General features: G+C 46.4%; 1 protein-coding gene across 1 annotated transcript in view; it reads left to right on the forward strand.

Annotated features, from left to right (window-relative positions):
• Positions 1–19,579, forward strand: part of PDIA4 (protein disulfide isomerase family A member 4) — a 147,917-nt gene that overhangs the window by 73,812 nt on the left and 54,526 nt on the right. Inside the window, exons 6-7 of the mRNA XM_086964915.1 lie at positions 1,223–1,381; positions 15,356–15,507. Coding sequence (XP_086821041.1) covers positions 1,223–1,381; positions 15,356–15,507 — 311 coding nt within the window. The remainder of the gene's footprint in view (positions 1–1,222; positions 1,382–15,355; positions 15,508–19,579) is intronic.

Consider the following 19,579-nt stretch of genomic DNA (forward strand, 5'->3'; position numbering starts at 1 on the left):
GTAGTTTTGAAAAAAAGTTTGAGCTGCTGTGAAGGTTTGTTGAATAAAGCGAAGAGAGAATGAGCATAATCCTTGCCTCCGGTCCTGACATAGACATTATTTTAACTCCTTGCTCTATAGATTATGAAAGCTAGATAGGAATTAAATAGGAGCTTTGAGCTGAATCCACGTTTTTCAATAGCTGACAGATTCAAATTGAAGTGAGAGTACATAACCTGATCAGCAGATTATTGAAGCTAAATTTACCACACACTTATCTGTACGATTTGGCCAATCTGCACAGAGAAATAAATATTACCAGTCATTAATGTTGACTAGAAAAGAATTTCAAAATGATAGGTGTTCTCCTCTATTAGTTTCTTTGCTTCCCTCGGTTCAGGTGGTGTTAGAATGGCCACAGGCCAAATAGTTTTGTATGCAAGCTTTGAGCTTTATGATCAGTGTTGCTTCTCCGAAGTGCAAGCCTCACCTGTCTCGTACATTGCACTTCTCAAACCCACCCGCTTGTTCCAATTTCTCTGTGGTTTGCAAACTTTTATCCCTGCAAACATAGTATTACCCTGCCAAAAGGTGAGTAGGGGCTGTTGGTAATTTTCATAGAAATGTTCAAGGGATCACAAACCAGCCATCTACCTCTGGCTCTAGGCCTTGTTCTCCGCTTCGGCTCAAATTTTTTGTCTTTTTGTAAACTTAGGCTGTTTTGAATGTGGGTTGACTTCTGCAGTGTTTTCTGAAACAAACTTGGGAGGAAGAGTTGTTGGCCTAACAGCTAGGGTGGTTGACCTCCAATCTGGGGAACCGGGTTCGAGTCTCAGCAAGGACGCGCAACATCTGTGATTATGGGAAAATCACTTCATCTCCCTGTGCCTAACAAAAAATGAATGTGTCATGTAACGCCACTGGTGCTTGTGTAAAGTGCTCTGATAGCCGATACCTTTGGGTCAAATTTACGCTATATGAAATTCCTTTAAAAACCTCCATGTAAGCGTGCCCTGCCTGATGTTTTCAGATATGTGCTAATGTCAGAGTGGATGTGCGACATCAGCCACAGGCTAAAACAGTAAGCCATTTGTATCCTGAATCTGGAAATGTATAGTGTAGCATATAAGGAACCTTCGGGCATCTATTACCAGTTGCAGCATTGGTCACCCTATGTGAATATACAAATATTATTATTTGGGCTTCTCTTTCTGAACATCTTTATGCTACTTCTTTGTTCCAGGTATTGTTGACTACATGATTGAGCAGTCTGGCCCACCTTCTAAACAGATACAAGCCACCAAGCAAGTGCAGGAGTTTCTTAAGGATGGCGACGATGTCATACTTATTGGGGTGTTTGATGGAGAAAAGGATAAAGCATACCAGCAGTATCAGGATGCTGGTGAGTAACCCAGTTGATTGTCAGATATTAATAAAGTGAAATGGGTTGTTCACTTCCCTTTTTTAGGGCTCGCACTGCGACGCAATCGCGAAAGCGATTGTCGCAGTGGAGTCCTATTGCAATCATTCTGGCTTTCAAGGACTAACGAGGTTTAGGACAAAAGACTGGCACGCGCACGCAGCCTGCCGGAATCGGATCAGGTCGCGCTCCGATTCCGGCAGGCTGTTCACAACACATGCAGGCAGGCGCACACACAACACACACACACAGACAGACAGACGCACACACACAACACACACATACAGCCGCACGCAACCGCCTTCACCCCCACTCACCTCCACTCACCAGGCTCTTTCAGCGTGTTCTGTGTCCCCAGCGCTGGTCTTCACCCGGGCCCCCTCCTGGGACCCGGGACTTCAGATTCCTGCACTCTGCTTTGGCGCCGGGGGCGCGCATGCGAGGACAGCCCCCGCCCTCTCACTGTAAACCCGGGCTGCTTTCGCTGGTCACGTGCCCATAGCCACGACAACACGCGGCGCGCTTGCGCGGACCCCGAGAAGGAGCAGAGAAGCGTCTGGCAAGTGGTATCCCGAGCGGAGGACCGGAGCAGCCTACATAACTGAGTGGCGTAGCTAGGGGGGTTCGGGGGGGACGGGACGCCCATTGCGGCCTTTATAATTTAGTTGGGACCTGGAACGATCGAACACAGTTTCCCCACTCCTCCCTAAATACATTATAATGGCGGCCGCAACGAGCCTCCAGTGCCGCGGCCGGGCCCAGTAGACAGTAAAAGTGCATGGGGACAGAGTTCACTTTGCCAATGGCCTGTCTTAAAACGTCTCTGCTTCCTGCCGCTTAATTTTACCCCCCCCCCCATTATCTCATTATCTGCATGCCTCACGCGCCTCCGCAGAGAAAGTGACAGGCAGGTAATATTTCGTATCTCTGACATCGCAGAGATGATTTTCGTACCGCTGTAATCCCCTTTGGCAGTCCTGTCATTCAAGTATAACGCAGTCGATGCTGCTATCAGTCAACCGTGGGCGTGGCACACCATGGGGGCCGGGATTAATTATCCGGATGTGCCGGGCGGCGGTAAAGTTTGCTATCATGTCCGAAGGAAGTCAGAGGAAGTAGGCAGCAGTAGACTCATCTGAGTCAGTGGAGTACTACACGAGACTCGAGTCTCTCATGGCTGCCACCGCGCAAAAGAGCATGATCGATTGCGGGGGCAAGCAGGAAATTCTGAAATGAAAAGTAATTGTGCCATCGATGTGCACTCTGCCTGCCTCCAGGCTTCACCCCAGGCTGCTGGCACTCGAGTCGACTCGTCCCGACCCGCTGCAGGAAATTCTGATTTGAAAAGTAAGTGTGCATCGATGTGCACTCTGCCTCCAATCCAGTCTTCACCCCAGGCTGCTGACACTCGACTCGTCCGGTCTCGGCTATCGACTCGAGTGCCAGCAGCCTGGGGTCAAGCCTGGAGGCAGGCAGAGTGCACATCGATGGCACACTTACTTTTCAAATCAGAATTTCCTGCTCGCCCGGCCTCCAAGATTTCATTGCCCCCCTGCGCCAAATTAGATAATTACAGGAGGAGTTCGGTGGCCGGCCTGTCACCTCCTGACCTCGACACTTCCTGCCTTTTTATTAGTCTCTGTTGTGGAGGATCTCTGAAGGTTGTGTCCCACACAGTGTGAGTCTGAGAGTAGGTGCTGTTTGTCTTTAAAAGGCACAACAAGCACGGCTCTCGAGACAACAGTGCCATTTAGCAGAATATATCACGGCCATCACTACCTGAAATGTGTCCAGATTGCCAGCAGCTGCCTGCGTCCAAGGAGTGTGACAGACTCGGGACCCATCCCCAGCAGTCTTTAGATTTTCCGCTGCAGCACTGTGACTCGTTAAACTTGGTAAGAGTAAAACATGAAAGCTGCTGCCATTTTAAATGTTCATGCTAAGGTCAGATTTGAAGTTTTATTAGATAGCTGCCAAGGTTTTAGATTGCTACGTGTGACATTTTCATAATTTTAGTAAATTTTTTGATATGTATATGTTTCCCTCATCTTCATTGCTTGATTTTGCTCGCAAAAAGTGTCACTCATATTTGTTGAAATGTCACTCATAATTGCACTACAATTATAACAATGTCACACATAGCAATCTGAAACCTTGGCAGCTATGCTTTGGGTGGAAGCCGTGAGGCGTGAGCGCCAGTTTCATGTCACTGCACAATATCGCCAGTTTTCACCACACCATAGGATCTTGGGGAACTGTCTGCCACTTTTTTGCAGGCTCCTCAGTGGGAGATGTGCAGGGTGGTGAGGAACCGGGCATCAGTTACAGCATCTCACCAATGGTTTAAACCCCAGTAGTTTGTCCGAAAAGTGAAACCAATGGCATGTTTAGAGCGGGGATTCCCAGCTGACATTTGAAAAAGCCATGCGTAATATTAAACATCCTATTAAAAAGTTAATTTATACCCAAAATAACTTTGTAGCAACATTAGGATAATGAAAGACTGGGCTAAAAAATAATAATCTTACCTATACCATGCATTTTGCATGCAGCTTTTTGATAACAGTCCAAAGGAGACTGCTATATTAGAATTGTAACTTATGAACTGCAAATGACAAAAGGATTTCTGTGACCAAAGCAGTAGCCCATTGATCTATGCACATAAAATACAGTTCTGTGATCTGTATGATACATGTTCTCTGCAGCACGGACGCTAACCCTCTGAGTTACTTTATGATGACTCAAAAACTGCCTCTAGACACAACCCTGATCTCTCTCAGCAGAAACATTAATCACCAGACTTATCTTTACTTTTTTATTGTAGCCTGAAAACTACTGAACACACAAGCAACTCTCCAGCAGGTGCTTTTAAACCATAAGTTACTGCTATTATTTCCAAACACAGCGCCCCCTGTGGTCAGCGCCTGGTGCACTGCCTAGGAGGCAGAAGGTGGAGAGATGCACAAGGAGGCGCCATACAAATGTATTTGCCTTTGCTTTGTTACAATATGGGCCGGAAAATAAAACGCACCGGGCCTTTTTTCGAAATGTGACTTAGCATTAAAGATGTGCTGACTTTTCACAATTTAAATGAAAATAGACCAGTGCTTTAATTAAATACCCCCTCTCCCACTTGTGATAAAGTTACTGGGAAAGCTTTCAAGTGCTCACCGTCCTTTTTCCCCAGCAAACCCCCTCCCCCCGAGGGGCAGCAATCTGAGGGATAGCCCATTTGTTGCAGCTTTATATAGCACCAAATAGATCCAAAGGTAATGTACACTGGTCCCTCTCACCCACTTCTTGTGGCGAGGTTAATGCATACTCGAATTTTATTTTGGTGTGATTACTTTCAAACCTTCCCCCGTCCCATTGCTGTTTTCAATGCCATCATCCACCTTCCCATTATTGTTTTAAACCCCTCACCCCGCCACTATTTCCAGTTCTCCCCCACTATCCCTCTGTGGCTTTCTCAATTCACCCCCACCCCTCCTGCTGTTGCTTTTAAATCCCCAAAACCCTCCAGTTGTTTCTGTCAGACCTTCCCCTCCTACCTCGCCAGAAAAAACATCACCCGCTAGCCATCCCACCAGATTGCCTTTGACAATGCTTCTTTACTTAGATTTCTGCCGTGCTGCGCTTGGGCAATATGCATTTCTGAGAATGACAGTCCGGCAACTAGCCCAGAGCGTGCTCGGAGTAAATAAATACAAGTAAGAGTTAGAGTCCTAAACAGCACGGACAGTGTGACTGACTCGAGACGGGGTGCTGCAGTTCCTCAATGCTACTGTCTGTCAGACCAGAACATGTGCGCGTGGGACAGCAATGCACCGGACTTGTTCATAAAGCTCTTTGCCACCGTCCCATATCTTTGTAAACCGGCTTTGCTGCATGAAGTGACTGTTCTGCATGCCGAAACCTAAAACCCACGTGCCTTTATTATTTATCGCTCTCTCTCCTTTATTGTTATTGATCTCTCCCTCCCTCTCGTTTATTTATCTCTCTCTCTCCTTTATTGTTCTTTATATATATCTCTCTCTCTCTCCTTTATTGTTATTGATTTGGACTGATCAAAGTGAACAACACTGCTGGAGTCCTGCTCACACGTTGTCATTGGTGCCTGAATCTTGTTTCCCGTGGGTCTCAGCCGGTCGGTCATCCCTTTGTTTTGAATCTGTGCTTTGTACATATGGATGCTGACAAAAAGGGGAGGTTCACAATAGGCTGCAGCATCACAGTCATGTGTTTTGTCTTGTTTTGGGTAATTACAACATGACTGTGGGCTCCGTCACTGCTCATGCGTCCACGTAGCAAGACTAATAAGCATTTGCAATCCAATAGGTCTCGCATTACTGAAAGTTTGAGCTATTGGCGTTGCATCATTATTTGCAATGCCAGTAGCTCAAACTTTAACTACTGCGAGACCTATTGCATTGCAAATGCTTGTCTTTTCATGCACTCTTGCTCTTATATTTTACTCTTTGCTCTTAAGTTTATGTTCGAGCCATATGAGCTGCAGATCACACACTGTGCATAGATCGCCATCTGGTGTTGGGTCCGGATGTTTGCACTTTGTTGTTGTCCTTGAAAAGTCTTTGGAAGTCACGAGATAGGTGACTCCTCCTTTGGACCATAGTGAGCATGGGCATCGGCTCCATCTTGAGAGTTTTTTTACGCCATCGGGCTCGGATGTGTTTCTCGCTCTCCAGTTCGGAACCATCACCAATTCTACTTTCAACAAGCTATCCTTCACCCTTTCTACTGTATTGTTTTCAATCGCGAATCCAAGTAGTCGTGCATCTCTCCAATGTCGAACGTCCTCGATTCTGATCGTCGACGAGGGCCTTCGGGCCTACTTGGGCCTTGGCATCTGGCTCATGGAAAGGACTCCATTCAAAAAGTGTCCTCAATGTGGGTCGAAGTTTCCCCACACCGATCTGCATGAGGTGTGTAACCTTAGCCTCTCACCGGAGCACCAGGCCAGAGACTGTGCAGCTTGCGCCTCTTTCCGCTCCAAGAAGACTATTCTGGATCGTTGGGCTCGAAGGAAAATGGCTCGCTCGTCGACATCCATTCCGACGACATCTTCCAGGATGGCGTCTATGTACCTGAAGAGGAGCAAATCCAAGAACCCCTCTGCAGCGGCTCCAAGGTCGAAGAAAATCCTCCTGCACAGTGGGTCGTAAGTAAAGACGTCGACCCTCACTCCCTCCATACACCATCCAAAAAGGCTTCGGTCACACCTTCACCTTCGGGCCCAGGTGCACACAGAGAGACTGCTTCCCAATGCCCCGCCCCCAGACTCGGCAAAGAAGCCTATTAAGCCTTCAGGCGACTCTGGCTCAAGTCAGTTTGCCACCAGTACCGAAGCACGGTCACCGGCTCCAAAAAATGAGCCACCCCCTCCTCCGTGCGGATTGCTGCCTCCACATCCAAGCACTCGGCACAAATCTACAAGCGCCGACCCATCCACTCCGAAAAAACACTCTGAGCCGAGCAAAAAGCCGCTCCGTAAAAGTTTGGATCCAGGCCCTTCGGAGCCGAAAAAGACCTCTGAACAAAGAAAACAACCGGTTCCACAAACCGCCACAGAGACTGTAAAACATCACGGTTCCAAGCCAAAAGACCACAAAACCGTTCCGGAGTCAGTACCGAAGTCTACCGAACCGAAGAAGTGTGTGCTGAAAGATCAACTTCCATCAGAAGAGCATTTTGCACCAGACCATCGACAAAAAACTCTTCTAAAAGACCCTGAAACTGGTCCGCTCACCCTGAGTTCCAAGAAGAGACCATTGGATATGCCTGCACCCGCTCCACCACCTAAAAAGAGGGGCATTGCCACATCTTACCTTAGGGTCCCTTCTCCACCACCTCCTCCACTTTCTCCACCACCTCTCCCACCACGCCATTCTCCTCCACCAGGGAATGATGACCCTTCTGATGAAGGGGAGGGTGCGGATGAGGAGCCATAAGGGGACCATATTCCACCTTCTCCTGATCCTTGGGACGACTACAACACGCCAGACGTCCCTAATGTTCCACAGGAGGTTATCTACCCCTCTAGGCCTTCCCCTCCAGAGGACACAACCGGTTTTAATCGGCTACTTCACAGAGCTGCCCAATACCATGGGGTTAGTTTCCACACAGGCCCAGTGGAAGAGTATTTCCTAATGGACACTTTTGATACCTCACAAAGGTCCACTTCTATTTTACGCATGCTAAAAGGGGTCATCAAGCATGCACCTGAAGGGTTTAAAGACCGTGTAAAGGCAAGAATTATTAACCCCAGGATCGACAAAGTATAAAGCTGCCCCTGGGGACCAAGTTTATATTAACACCTTGGCTGCTATTGATATTTTCCTCCTGTGCTGAAAATGATATTTTCCCATTGTTCATGACGAGCTGAGCTCGTCATCAGCACAGCTCAACTGTGCCTCATGACGAGCTCAGCTCGTCCTGAGCAGGGAAGGGGTTAAAGGACCAATACCTTTAGATTCACTAGTAGTTTCCTATGCTAGAAAGAGAGCCAACTCTCAGACCTCCAGTGACGCTCCACCCCGATAAAGAGTCCAAACTACTTGACGCCTCTGGCAAAAGAACTGTGTCACAAGGAGCTAACATATGATGTATCACCAACACTCAAGCTCTGTTAGAAGGTATAATAGGGCACGTTACGATGAACTTGAGACCCTATTGCAGCACCTACCAGATAAATATAAGAACAGGGCCAATGACCTCACACAAGAGGGAAAGATCATCAGTAGCACCTCCATTTGTTGTGCTCTGGACGCAGCAGATACAGCCTCCAGAGCAGTCAACACAAGTGTACTTCTCCGTAGACCTGCTTGGCTATGCATTTCAGATTTTAAACCGGAAGTACAAAGTTCCATTTTAAACCAGCCATTTGATCAGGAACACTTATGTGGACCTAATGTAGATTCATCACTTGAAAAGATGAAGAAAGACACTGATACAGCCAAATCTATGGGAGCCTTGCAATCGCAAGCTCCCAGACGCTCTTTTTGTCGCTCTTCCTACAAAGGCACCTCCAGAGGCTACCTCTCTGACAACCCTTCCACCTCTTACAAGACTCTTACCCAGTAAACATTCACCAGAGGTTACCAAAGAGGAGGCTACAGAGGCGACCACAAAGGTAGAGGCAAGACCAACAACACCCGAACTGCCTCCACCCCTACCCAATGACTTCCCTCCGCTCCCCCCGGACCAATCCACTCCTGTCGGGGGGGGGGGGGTGGGGGGGGGGGGGAGAATACAACAGTTCCTTCCTGTCTGGAGCAAAATCACCACAGACAAATCATTCAAACAGGTTACTGTCTAGAACTCCTTTCTACCCCCCCTAAACATACCACCCAGGGAGCACCCAATGTCACTAGAACACTGATCACTGTTAAAACAGGAGGTCATCTCCCTCCTGCAAAAACATGCAATAGAACCAGTACCCCTACATCAGCAAAACACAGGGGTTTACTCCCTGTACTTCCTCATTCCAAAGAAGGATGGCTCTCTGAGACCCATTCTGGACCTCAGACCCCAAACCTGTACATACAATCAGACCACTTACACATGGTCACGCTTCAACAGGTCCTTCCTTTCCTTGCACAAGGCGATTTCCTTGCCACTCTAGATCTCAAGGACGCCTACTTTCATATTCCTATTCACACCTCTCACAGGAAATATTTCAGGTTTGTGGTGGACGGTCAGCATTATCAATTCAAGGTTCTCCCATTCGGAGTCACCACAGCACCCAGAGTCTTCACCAAGTGTCTAGCAGTATTGGCAGCTCATCTAAAAAGGCAGTATATTCATGTCTACCCCTACCTAGATGACTGGCTCATAAAAGCCAAGTCATACAACCAGTGTGTACACCACACTGACGCCACAATCCAACTGCTGCACGACTTTGGGTTTACCATAAACCACCCAAAGTCTCGCCTACAACCGTCCCACATACAATACCTCCGGCTACAATAAATACCTCAAAGGCACTTGCATATCCCAGTCCAGCCAGAATAGCAAGCATACAAAGCCTAGTCACAAGGCACTCTTCCAGCGAGTGTTCATGCAACTTATACGGGTGATGACATCTTGCATATTCCTAGTACCTCATGCAAGACTTCAAATGCTCCCCCTACAGGAATGTCTACCAATTCAGTGGAACCAAGGTCAACTGACCGGTCTGGTGTTGGTGCACGGTCGCACACATCGCTCTCTGCAGTGGTGGAACACCAAAAACCTTTCCATGGGGTAACCGTTCATCTAGCCAGTGACACTTATTGTACTAACAGCGGACGCATTGCTCTCCGGATGGGGAGCTCATCTTTTGAATCATACCATGCAGGGCATGTGGACACCCCAACAAAGGTTGCTCCACACCAATCGCCTAGAGTTACTAGCCATATTCCTAGCACTGAAGTCGTTCCAGAAACACATTCTGGGCAAAGCTGTACGAGTCAGCACGGACAATATGACAGCAATGTATTACATACAGGAACTCACTCCCTGCAACTCTCCAAACTAGCACAAAGCATATGGAGATGGGTTATTCCTCAAAACATTTTTCTCCTAGCCCAACATGTTCCAGGAGTCCAGAACACTATAGCAGATCTGTTAAGTCATCAAACGCAACAGACTCAACAGAAGCAACAGAGGGGGAACTTCATCCGCAAGTTCTTCAATGTTTTTCCAGTTGTGGGGGCACCCAGAGATAGATCTATTTGCCACACACAAAAACACCAGATGCCCAAGCTTCGCTGCCGGGTATCCACACCCATTGTCCAAAGGCAATGCAAAATGGATGAATTGGTCAGGCAAATTTGCGTACACTTTTCCGCCTCTCCCACTCATTCCACTGGCGGTGCGCAAACTGCAGTAGCACTCGCTGACCATCATTCTAGTTGCTCAAACATGGGCCTGACAACCGTGGTACACGACATTACTAGAACTATCGGTAGTCCCGCACCAAAAACTACACCTCTCTCCACATCTCCTAGCCCAGAGCCATGGAGAGATCAGACACCCAGATACAGCACAGCTCAACCTAGTGATCTGGCTCCTGAAGTCCTAGAGTTTGGTTATCTTAACTTTCCCCCTGTTTGCATGAATGCTGTCAAGGAAACTAGGTCTAACCTAGCATACACATCTTGCTGCTATAGCAGCCTATTTACAAAACCGACAGCATTTGTCACTATTCAGAGTACCTGCCATCAAAACCTTTATGGAAGGACTCAAAAGAATAATTCCACCCAGGGTACCACCCTCGCCTGTATGGAACTTAAATATTGTGCTCACAAGACTAATAGGTCCTCCATTCGAACCCTTGCACAAATGTGAATTGCAGTTTCTCACATGGAAAGTTGCTTTCCTAGTGGCCCTCACTTTCCTTAGAGTCGGTGAACTACAAGCACTTACTATACAAGAACCATTTTTACAACTGCATCATAATAAAGTTGGTTCTCAGAACAAACCCAAGATTTCTTCCTAAAGTTATTTCTCCATTTCATCTTAATCCGTCTGTAGAGTTGCTAATATTCTTCTCACAAAGTGCTCTTCATAGGCTAGACGTGAAAAGAGCACTCCTTTATTATATTGACAGAACAAAACCTTTTTGTAAAACTCAACAACTTTTTGTATCCTTTCCACCACCACATAAAGGCAATCCTATATCAAAAGCTGGAATTGCAAGGTGGATTGTCAAATGCATACAAATTCATAAAGAAAAACGTACGTTATCTATTCCCCCTAATGCCCACTCTACCAGAAAAATAGGGGCTTCAATGGCTTTCTTAGGGAACATTCCCTTAGATGACATCTACAAAGCAGCTACATGGTCTAAAGCGCACACATTCACAATACACTATTGTGTAGATGTGCCAGCAAAGCAACAAGCTAGTGTGGGCGAGGCTGTACTCAAAACATTATTTCAAAAAACTGCAACAGATATTGGTGGTCGCCGCTACGGTGGAGTACTGCTATACAATCTATTCAGTGTGTGATCTGCAGCTCATATGCCTCAAACTGAAAATGCTACTTACCAGTATGCATCTGTTCTTGGCATGTAGAGCTGCAGATCCACACACGCCCACCCGCCTCCCCGACTACCTTTATCTGCTCCAGTATTATCTTATTTAGATACAGCATACATGGGCATCTTTGGAGTTTCTCACAAAACTCATCATTTTCCTAACTGGTGGAAAAATAATCTGAAGGTAGAGCTGATACCCATGCGCACTATGGTCCAATGGAGGAGTCCCCTATCTTGTGGCTTCCAAAGACTTCCAGGACAACAACAAATTGCAAACATCCGGACCCAACACCAGATGGCGATCTATGCACAGTGTGTGAATCTGCAGCTCTACCTGCCAAGAACAGATGCATACTGGTAAGTAGCATTTTTCTTCTAAAGCACTGTGCCACCAAGAAAACGACCTGACGTTAAAAGATGCAGATTTTACAGAAGCTTCCATTTATACTGGAAAGCTCTTTTTCTTAAGTACAAAACTAGGTTACTGTTCGATAGAAATGGGCAGCTTCTTCCAACTTTTTAAAGACCGGAAAGAGCCCAGCTACAAACTTGGCAGAGACACCACAGATGCACTCAACGAGCGCAGCTTCCACCTGGAACAATAAGCAGTATTTAAATCTGCCAGGTGCCCAAGACCCCAGTTATTTAAGATCCTGGCAAAGGGCCCTAAAAATGTCCCCCTTACTGGCTGACAGCCAGTGTAATTTCTTTATATAAAATGGATATGTGTTGTTGTTTTTAGTAACATGAAGAATCGGCCTGGTAGCAGAATGTTGATCCGCCTACAGCTTATCCAACAGGTGTGCTGGGATGCCAAGATACAAGGAGTTCCCATTGTCCAGTCTTGAAACAAAGTGTTGATGACCACTTTACTAACCTCCAATGAGAGAATCCTAAGGATTTTCTACAGCAGTTTTAGAATGCTGAAACAGATTGCTGCAATTTTGCCCACTTGACTAGTCCTGGGCAGATCTTGATCTAAAACCTTCTAGTTCCACATTTCTTGGAGACCAGAGAGGTTTGACTGCCCTACAGAAAAACCTCCGTTTTAGTAGTGCAACTGGAGGCAGTTGGAGTAAATTGACCACTCTCATACATGTTTAAAGCTTGGCTTGGGTGGCGAGGACATCCTTGGAGAAGTTAATATATTAGTGGATGACAGTTTATTGTTGCCTTTAATCCACAGGAATGCACCAGTTCTGCCAGGGAAAGCATATAAAAATTAAACAAGGTGGGACTTGGATAAGAACCCTGTGGTACACCTTTCAGCACAGAAGCTACTGTTAACAAGAAGAACGAGATCCCACTTGTGTTCTGTCTAATAGAAAAGATGCTAGCCACCGACGGGCCTGATGACAAGCACCCATCACAAATCCATCTCAAAGGACTAGGGCAGCTTAAACTCCTCTCCCTGCTCCGGAATCATTTCAGATTCTCTGTAGCCTCCACCAGAGAAGATTGTCTTGTGATTTGTATGGAAATCCGATGAACTAACTTAGTTTTTAGATCATTGTGGATCTGTCTGTTAATGTCCATTTTACTAGTTTCCGCTGGCAAGGGTAGTGGAGATATGGGGCAGTATGCAACTCATCTTCAAGAGCAAATCAACTGTAGCATGATTCCAAATCTCATTAAATTCTACCAAGTTGATGGAAAAATTACAATGTGATCAGCAGATAAAACTTCGCTAGTAAAGAAGGATGTAGGTTAGAAGTCAAGGGGAGAGGTGGGCAAGATGAACTTTGTACCCAATTCAAATAGAAGAAAAAAAGCTGCGTTGGATGCTCCATTAGGAGCTTGAGAGCCAGTCTCCTAACATCTAAAATAATCCATGGAAGGCTGGCACTCAATTTCCGTAAATGTTTTCTGGAGTTTATCCCTTAGAAGTTAAAGGCTGTGAACTCCTGTACAGTTTAAAATAAATTCACACTGGAAAATACCAGCTGCCACAATTGTGTTGGTCACCTAAAAGTGGCGAGCCCTGCAAAGAAGTTTAGTAATGCTTAGTCTGGGACCTATGGGTTCTTGTTGTCCATGTGATATACACAGACCCCCAGCTGTACTCTAAAGGCATGCTGTGTAAACTCTCCGCATGCAAATCAGCATAAAACGTGTGAGGAGGGCTTCTCCCAGTGAACCTGAGATATTTTTTTTAAAAGGCAACAGTCAAGAGTTCTAGTTGTCCAACTGTTAACATTGAAGAGGGCTGTAGACCCATCAGTCTCCTGGCTAAGCCCCATGCTGGCCAGAGGCTCTCAGAACTAATACTGGGAGATTTCGGATGAGGGGTAGGAAAAAGGTGGCCAATGTTCTTTAGCTACTTGATGACTAGGATGGAAAGGTAATCAAAATGAAACCACAAAATGATCAGTGGAGGAAAGAGAAATGTGCATTCCTCTCGATCATAAAAAAAATATAGAACAATGAGATTGTCCAGCGAAAAGAGTAGTTTGGGTTCCAGTAAACCTCAAACCAAGAGAGGACACAGCCAGAATCAAGTTTGTACTCCTAGTTGGGGAAATAGGCATGATGGTAATTGAGATCACCCAATAGCAGGAAATATGAGGCTTTAACTACCCATTAAAGCTAGATGACCAAGAGGTTCATATATTGGCACAAATTCAATACTAAGCATTCTGCTTCATCAATTGAAGTGTGACAATTGTTATGCCGATAACGCATTTGATAGAGAATAGCCACCACCCCCAGTTCTAGTAGTGTGGTAGAAATCCACAATTTTTGTACCTGGACGGATGCTGTGGCGCTATCAAGATTAGGTCAAGGCTGCAGCCAAGTCTCAGTTGAGGAAAAGCGCATTTGAGGTTTCATTCTTGACAAAGTTCCGAATGTCTTGCGAGTGTTTACAGTAGGACCCGACATTAATTAAATAGCAGGTCAGGTGCCTGGGCGCAATGTAGCCCTAGATGTGCCTGCTCACTGTCCATTATGAGTGAAGTAAATTTACTGTGGTAACAGAAACAAATATAAAGGCATAGAAGACTTAAATATTGGGCATAGGGTTTACTGAATTTGCTAAAAAAAAAAGCAAAACTTCCCTAAGTAAATCGAATGTTTCTCTGGTTGAGGCACAGGAGAGCCAGAGATTCTGAAAATAAAGAATGAAAAAAAACTGACAATTGTGCCTTGTCCTATTAGCAAGACGAGAATCCCATTAAAAATATAATTTCTCAATGGCATTAAGTGCCACAGTTTCGTCGGCGGGTGAATGCCACAATCGTAGCAGCAAGGTGATAAAAGCAATTGTGTATTTATCAATTTTCATGGAGGAATGTTTTCTGTAGGATATGGTCTCTGGGTTTGCATCTTGAAGGCCTTCCCAAATTAAATACTTTCCAGGTGTTTAAATGTATCTTTACACCTATATGGCGATTTTGAGTTCTCAGGCTTCGATAATGGGCCATGGGCGAAACGTGGTGGCGGTCTTGTGGAAGTGCACCATGATTCGCTCGTGATAGATCTTTGACTAAGGGGAAGCAGCGGTTTACAGATGAGTGTGACTGTTTTCCTTTTGGATGTTTGTGCAGCTCCTGTACAGAGTACCTCCCAGTTACGATAGACGAAGCGTTGCACCCGCCAGGCAAGCTATGATCGTGGAGGGAATAGTGAAATAAAGATCTGTCCTGTACCCTGGCTGTACTGATTTCTTTTGGTTATGATTCAGTTCCTTAAGCATGATGCTATTGGTAAAAAGGCAGAATAGAGATTGTTTTTGCCCAACGTATAGGTAGGTGTTATCTATCATTTTATATAGTATCGACCTTTAAGAGAACCTCTGCTCAAGTGAGCTGAAGGTGCAGTACAGAGGGGCAGGAGAGAATGTGGTCTTAAATTAAAGACAAAAGTGTTTCCCTACGCCTCCAGTGGACTGACCAGTGGTTTGAATTGATTTTTCTCAGCAAACAACCTGCGGGAAGAGTACAAGTTCCACCACACATTCAGCAGTGAGATCATGAAATTCCTGAAAGTGGCGACGGGCAAGCTAGTGGTGATGCACCCAGAGAAATTTCACTCCAAGTATGAGCCGAAAATGCACACACTGGACTTCAAAGTGAGTTGTCTCCACTTACGTATGAATGTTATAATAAAATCTGTATTGGGTTCAATGATTTATTACTTTCAGCAACGTTTTGTATGTTTGTCTGTGCCACACAGTCTGAAAGCAGTTTGCTCGATTGGAACGTGTTTTCAGTGAGGCACAGACAAAGCGTATAAATATAGAATAGATGAATAAATAAAAAATATGAAGGCCATGGGGCACTTGTGTGTTGCAAAGATAGTTCGGATTGTTGGAATTTTGTGACTTCACTTGATATAGTTAATTCTTCATACTAAAATATTATTTCAGGGAAACCAACTACCAGCCACACGTTTCCAATAGTAGACTTTATTTGATTTTAATACCAATATGAAATTGTCTCATTTATTTGATGAGCTTTTTTCCTTTTTTTCTTTTTTTTAAATTCACCTACTTTATCATCTGGGGGTAGCAACGAAATGTCTGGGCGACTTGTGTGAAAACTAGGGAGGAATTATCCAATACCACTCCATTGAACACGAGTTGTTGCTCCAAACTCAGAACATTTGGCATCATGAAGGGTGTTTGCTTGGATGCAACATCACATCAAAAAATAATATGATGAACGGAGTGTTGAAACTTTTCAAACACTCACTCCAGTCACAGATCTGGTTTTAATCCATTGTTCTTTTTCTTGCCACCTCACCCCAGTTGGATCCAGCCATATGCAAATCAGTCTAGACCCTTTTCCCCATGGGAACAGTCCACCCGATCTGCAAAGCCAGGTTCTCCCTGGACCGAAAACCAGTATCCTTGGAACTAATTTCTGGGCATCGCCCCATATCAGCCAGGTTAGCTTAAATCCAGTGGCGAGGGGAGCAAGGGACCGATGTCAGGGCATCCCCGTAGCCCCTTGGGGCGCACATAGCAACATCACAAAATAGATTAAAATTGTTGCCTTTGTCGCCTTAGCAGATTGCGCTGGATGGTTCCTATAAGGAGCAGGGTAAATACTTATTTGCATATGGCCGAGTCCAAACTGGAGTGGTGTGGTGAGCAAAATAACTATGCATAAAACCCAAATCTTTGTGACTGGAGGTTAATGTTTGCATTGTTTAGCATCACGTCCATCGTTTGTTCTGTTTGCGGGTGTTTGCTTGGTTTGCATAATAAATAATGCCTTAAACTAACTTAACTTGGATTGAATCTCTAGGTTTCTCCCATAAATTCCCAAGCTCATGGACTCTGAGCCACATGCTGTATTCTGTTTTCCCACCTCGCCAATTTATCCTCGATGAACCATTTCCTATTGGCCTGAACTGCTGTTTCTGAATCTCCTTTATAGAAAATTACCACGTTCTCCAGATTAAACCTCCTACAACTACTATCCTTTCCAGAAAAATGAACAAACTAAACTATGTTGTATCTGCAGTCCTCCTTTTCTGCTACATTCCAGGGTTCTGCCATGTCAGATCTCCTCTGTTACTGTTGACTTAACTCAGCACTTGACACCTCAATCCCTTTAAAGCACACAACGAGGCTTGTGTTCACAGCTTTGCAAGCTATAAAACAAGTTAAACCTCATTTTCCTCTAATGCACCATCCATGCCTATGAACTCAGATGGCACAAAACTACAAACTAATCATTTCTCTTATGGTCTAACACATTGACGTTGCATGAGTGATAAAAATCTAGGACACTGCAAGGACTGTAAACCTTTAATATACACATAGTTCTGCCTAGTGAAGGAACAAAACCGCTCTCAAGACAATGTCGCGTTCCCCTCTCCACATGTAAAGCTTCTACAAACGGTTCTTTGTGGCCAAAATTTGAATGGCTGAATTCAACTTCCCTGCTCACAAGGCAGCTCTTCAGCCTTGGTCCCAACCCTTTTCTATGTCCAGCTAAACACAATTCAATCCATTTTGGATTAGTGGACCTCTCACAATGCCATATTTTTATAGATTTTTTTTTAATGAAGTTGTGTGTGTATGTGTATGTGTATATATGTGTGTGTGTGTATATATATATATATATATATATATATATATATATATATATATATATATATATATATATATATATACATACACACTATCATTTCCCCAACACCAGGTACAGTTACATTTGCTTCACTTATTAACTATATATAGGTTGTAGTTAGGAAATAGAATTGAACAAAAAACGCTAGAAATGTATTGAGGAGAAAAAGGTTACAGTGACGTTCTAGATAGGCTCACATTTCACTCGTACAAAACCAGTGAAATTCAGTAGCTTTAGCTAGCTGAGCTAACTAACTTGCACCCCCGCAATGCACTGCTTATGACCTCACCTATTTCCTCCATGGGTAGGTGGCGGTGCCTGGGCTTGAAAGTGCCCAGGAGGGGGATCCGTGCACAACACCCACCACCCCACCATCCCCCCACCCCCCACTCCCCAATTAATTAAAATGAATACCCAGGGAGGTGGAGATCCCTGGGGGTCAAAGAGTCTCAGGAGGGGGACACGGTGCCCTTTTTAGGTTTCGCTGGGGGGCGGAGCCGTTAGGCTCCTCCTCCAGAGAAATCTATTGAGTACAGTAAGCACTATGGAACACACCCCCCCGTCCCATTGGCTAGCTCCATAAATGGAGCCTAGCCATTGGACGAGGGGCCTGTCCATCAATGCCGGACCAGACACGGGGGCGTTCCCGAGATTCTTTGGCTTTGGCGACGTCACGCGACGCCGGGAACGCCCCCGAGTCTGGTCCGGCCGGGCCGTGCTTGCTGCTGTCCTGCCTTGTGTCCCTCCTCCCGCCGTCCCCACGTTTCCCGCCTCCCTCCCGACGTCCGTGTCCTTTCCCGCCCCCCTCGTCCTCTCCCGCCCGCCCCCCTCGTCCTCTCCCGCCCCCCCCCCCCCCCCGTGTCCTCACAAATAGTGGTATCCCGTCCCGCCCGGGGGTCAACCGGCAGCTGCTCGGCACCTTGGCCGAGGCACGAAGGGGCTGCGACCGCATTGGTGGCTTTTCGGAGGCTCGTCGGCAGAGGCGCGCTCTGATTGGCCGCTGCAGTGGGCCTGTCCCCGTGAGCTGCGCCGCCGTTGGTTGGAGCCTCGCCGCGTCATCAGGATCTGCCCCGGGAGCCGCGCTGTGAGTGGCTGACTCCGGGGGAACCCTCGACGTCAGCGGAGGCCAGTGGGAGCTGCGACGGGGGCCGTGCCTGCGAGGGTGAGTCTTCGGCCCAGAAGCTGGGGGAGATCGCCTTCCACCCCGCACCCGGTATTGACACCGGCTGAAGAGAGGAAGCGCTGGGGGGCTGTGCGCTCGCTCGCCTTCCGTTTCCCAACTCTCTTCTCTTGCTTCCCCAGTTCTCTTGCCCTCTCTCATTCCGTACTCCCACCTCTCTTCTCTTCCTTCCCTTTTCCCGGCTCTCCTTCCGTTTCCTTACTCTCTTCTCTTCCTTTGCTTTCCCTTTCCCGGGCTCTCTTCCCCTCTCTCCTTCCGCATTCCCACCTCTCTTCCCTTCCCTCCCCTGTCCCCGGCTCTCCCCCAGCTCCCTCTAGCTGCAGCCACAAAAGTAATCTAATAATGGCGCCGGTTCTGTGGCAGGCCGGCCTCTGTAATCTTTCGCCTGTAATTGCCGCGTACGTGGTTTAGCTCGGAGGAGTTAATGGAGACTCGCAGTGTAGCACGGGGTAATTAGTTGTTTTTAAATAAACTGCAGGCACACTTTAATTAAGCCTGCAGTGTGAAAGGTGTGGTGTTATAGCAGAACAAAGCACAGTAGGCTGGGAAGGGGGGGCGGAAGCGGGGGCAGATGGAGAAACACTGAAAGCCAAGAAGGGACGCGGGTCTCTTTATCTCTGGTTTCGTTAACAGCTGTTGGGGATACAAACATTCGACAGGACGGGAAACCAAGCGCCTGTTTCCCCCTACACAAAACGCGGCTTCAGAGCCACGTTTGGTTGCGGGAGAGAAGAAAAGTCTTCAGAACACTAGAAAGGGAAGAAGGGAGTTGCGCCACACGCCACTACCGATAGACGGAGGGTGTTGGAGCCAGGCAGAGAGAGAGGGAGGGAGCGGGGAAGGGAGGGAGCGAGTGAAAGAGAAGGAGACAGAGGGAGTGA

The sequence above is a fragment of the Lissotriton vulgaris genome, chromosome 4_1, assembly GCF_964263255.1.
Source record: "Lissotriton vulgaris chromosome 4_1, aLisVul1.2, whole genome shotgun sequence".
Classification (NCBI taxonomy): Eukaryota; Metazoa; Chordata; class Amphibia; order Caudata; family Salamandridae; genus Lissotriton; species Lissotriton vulgaris.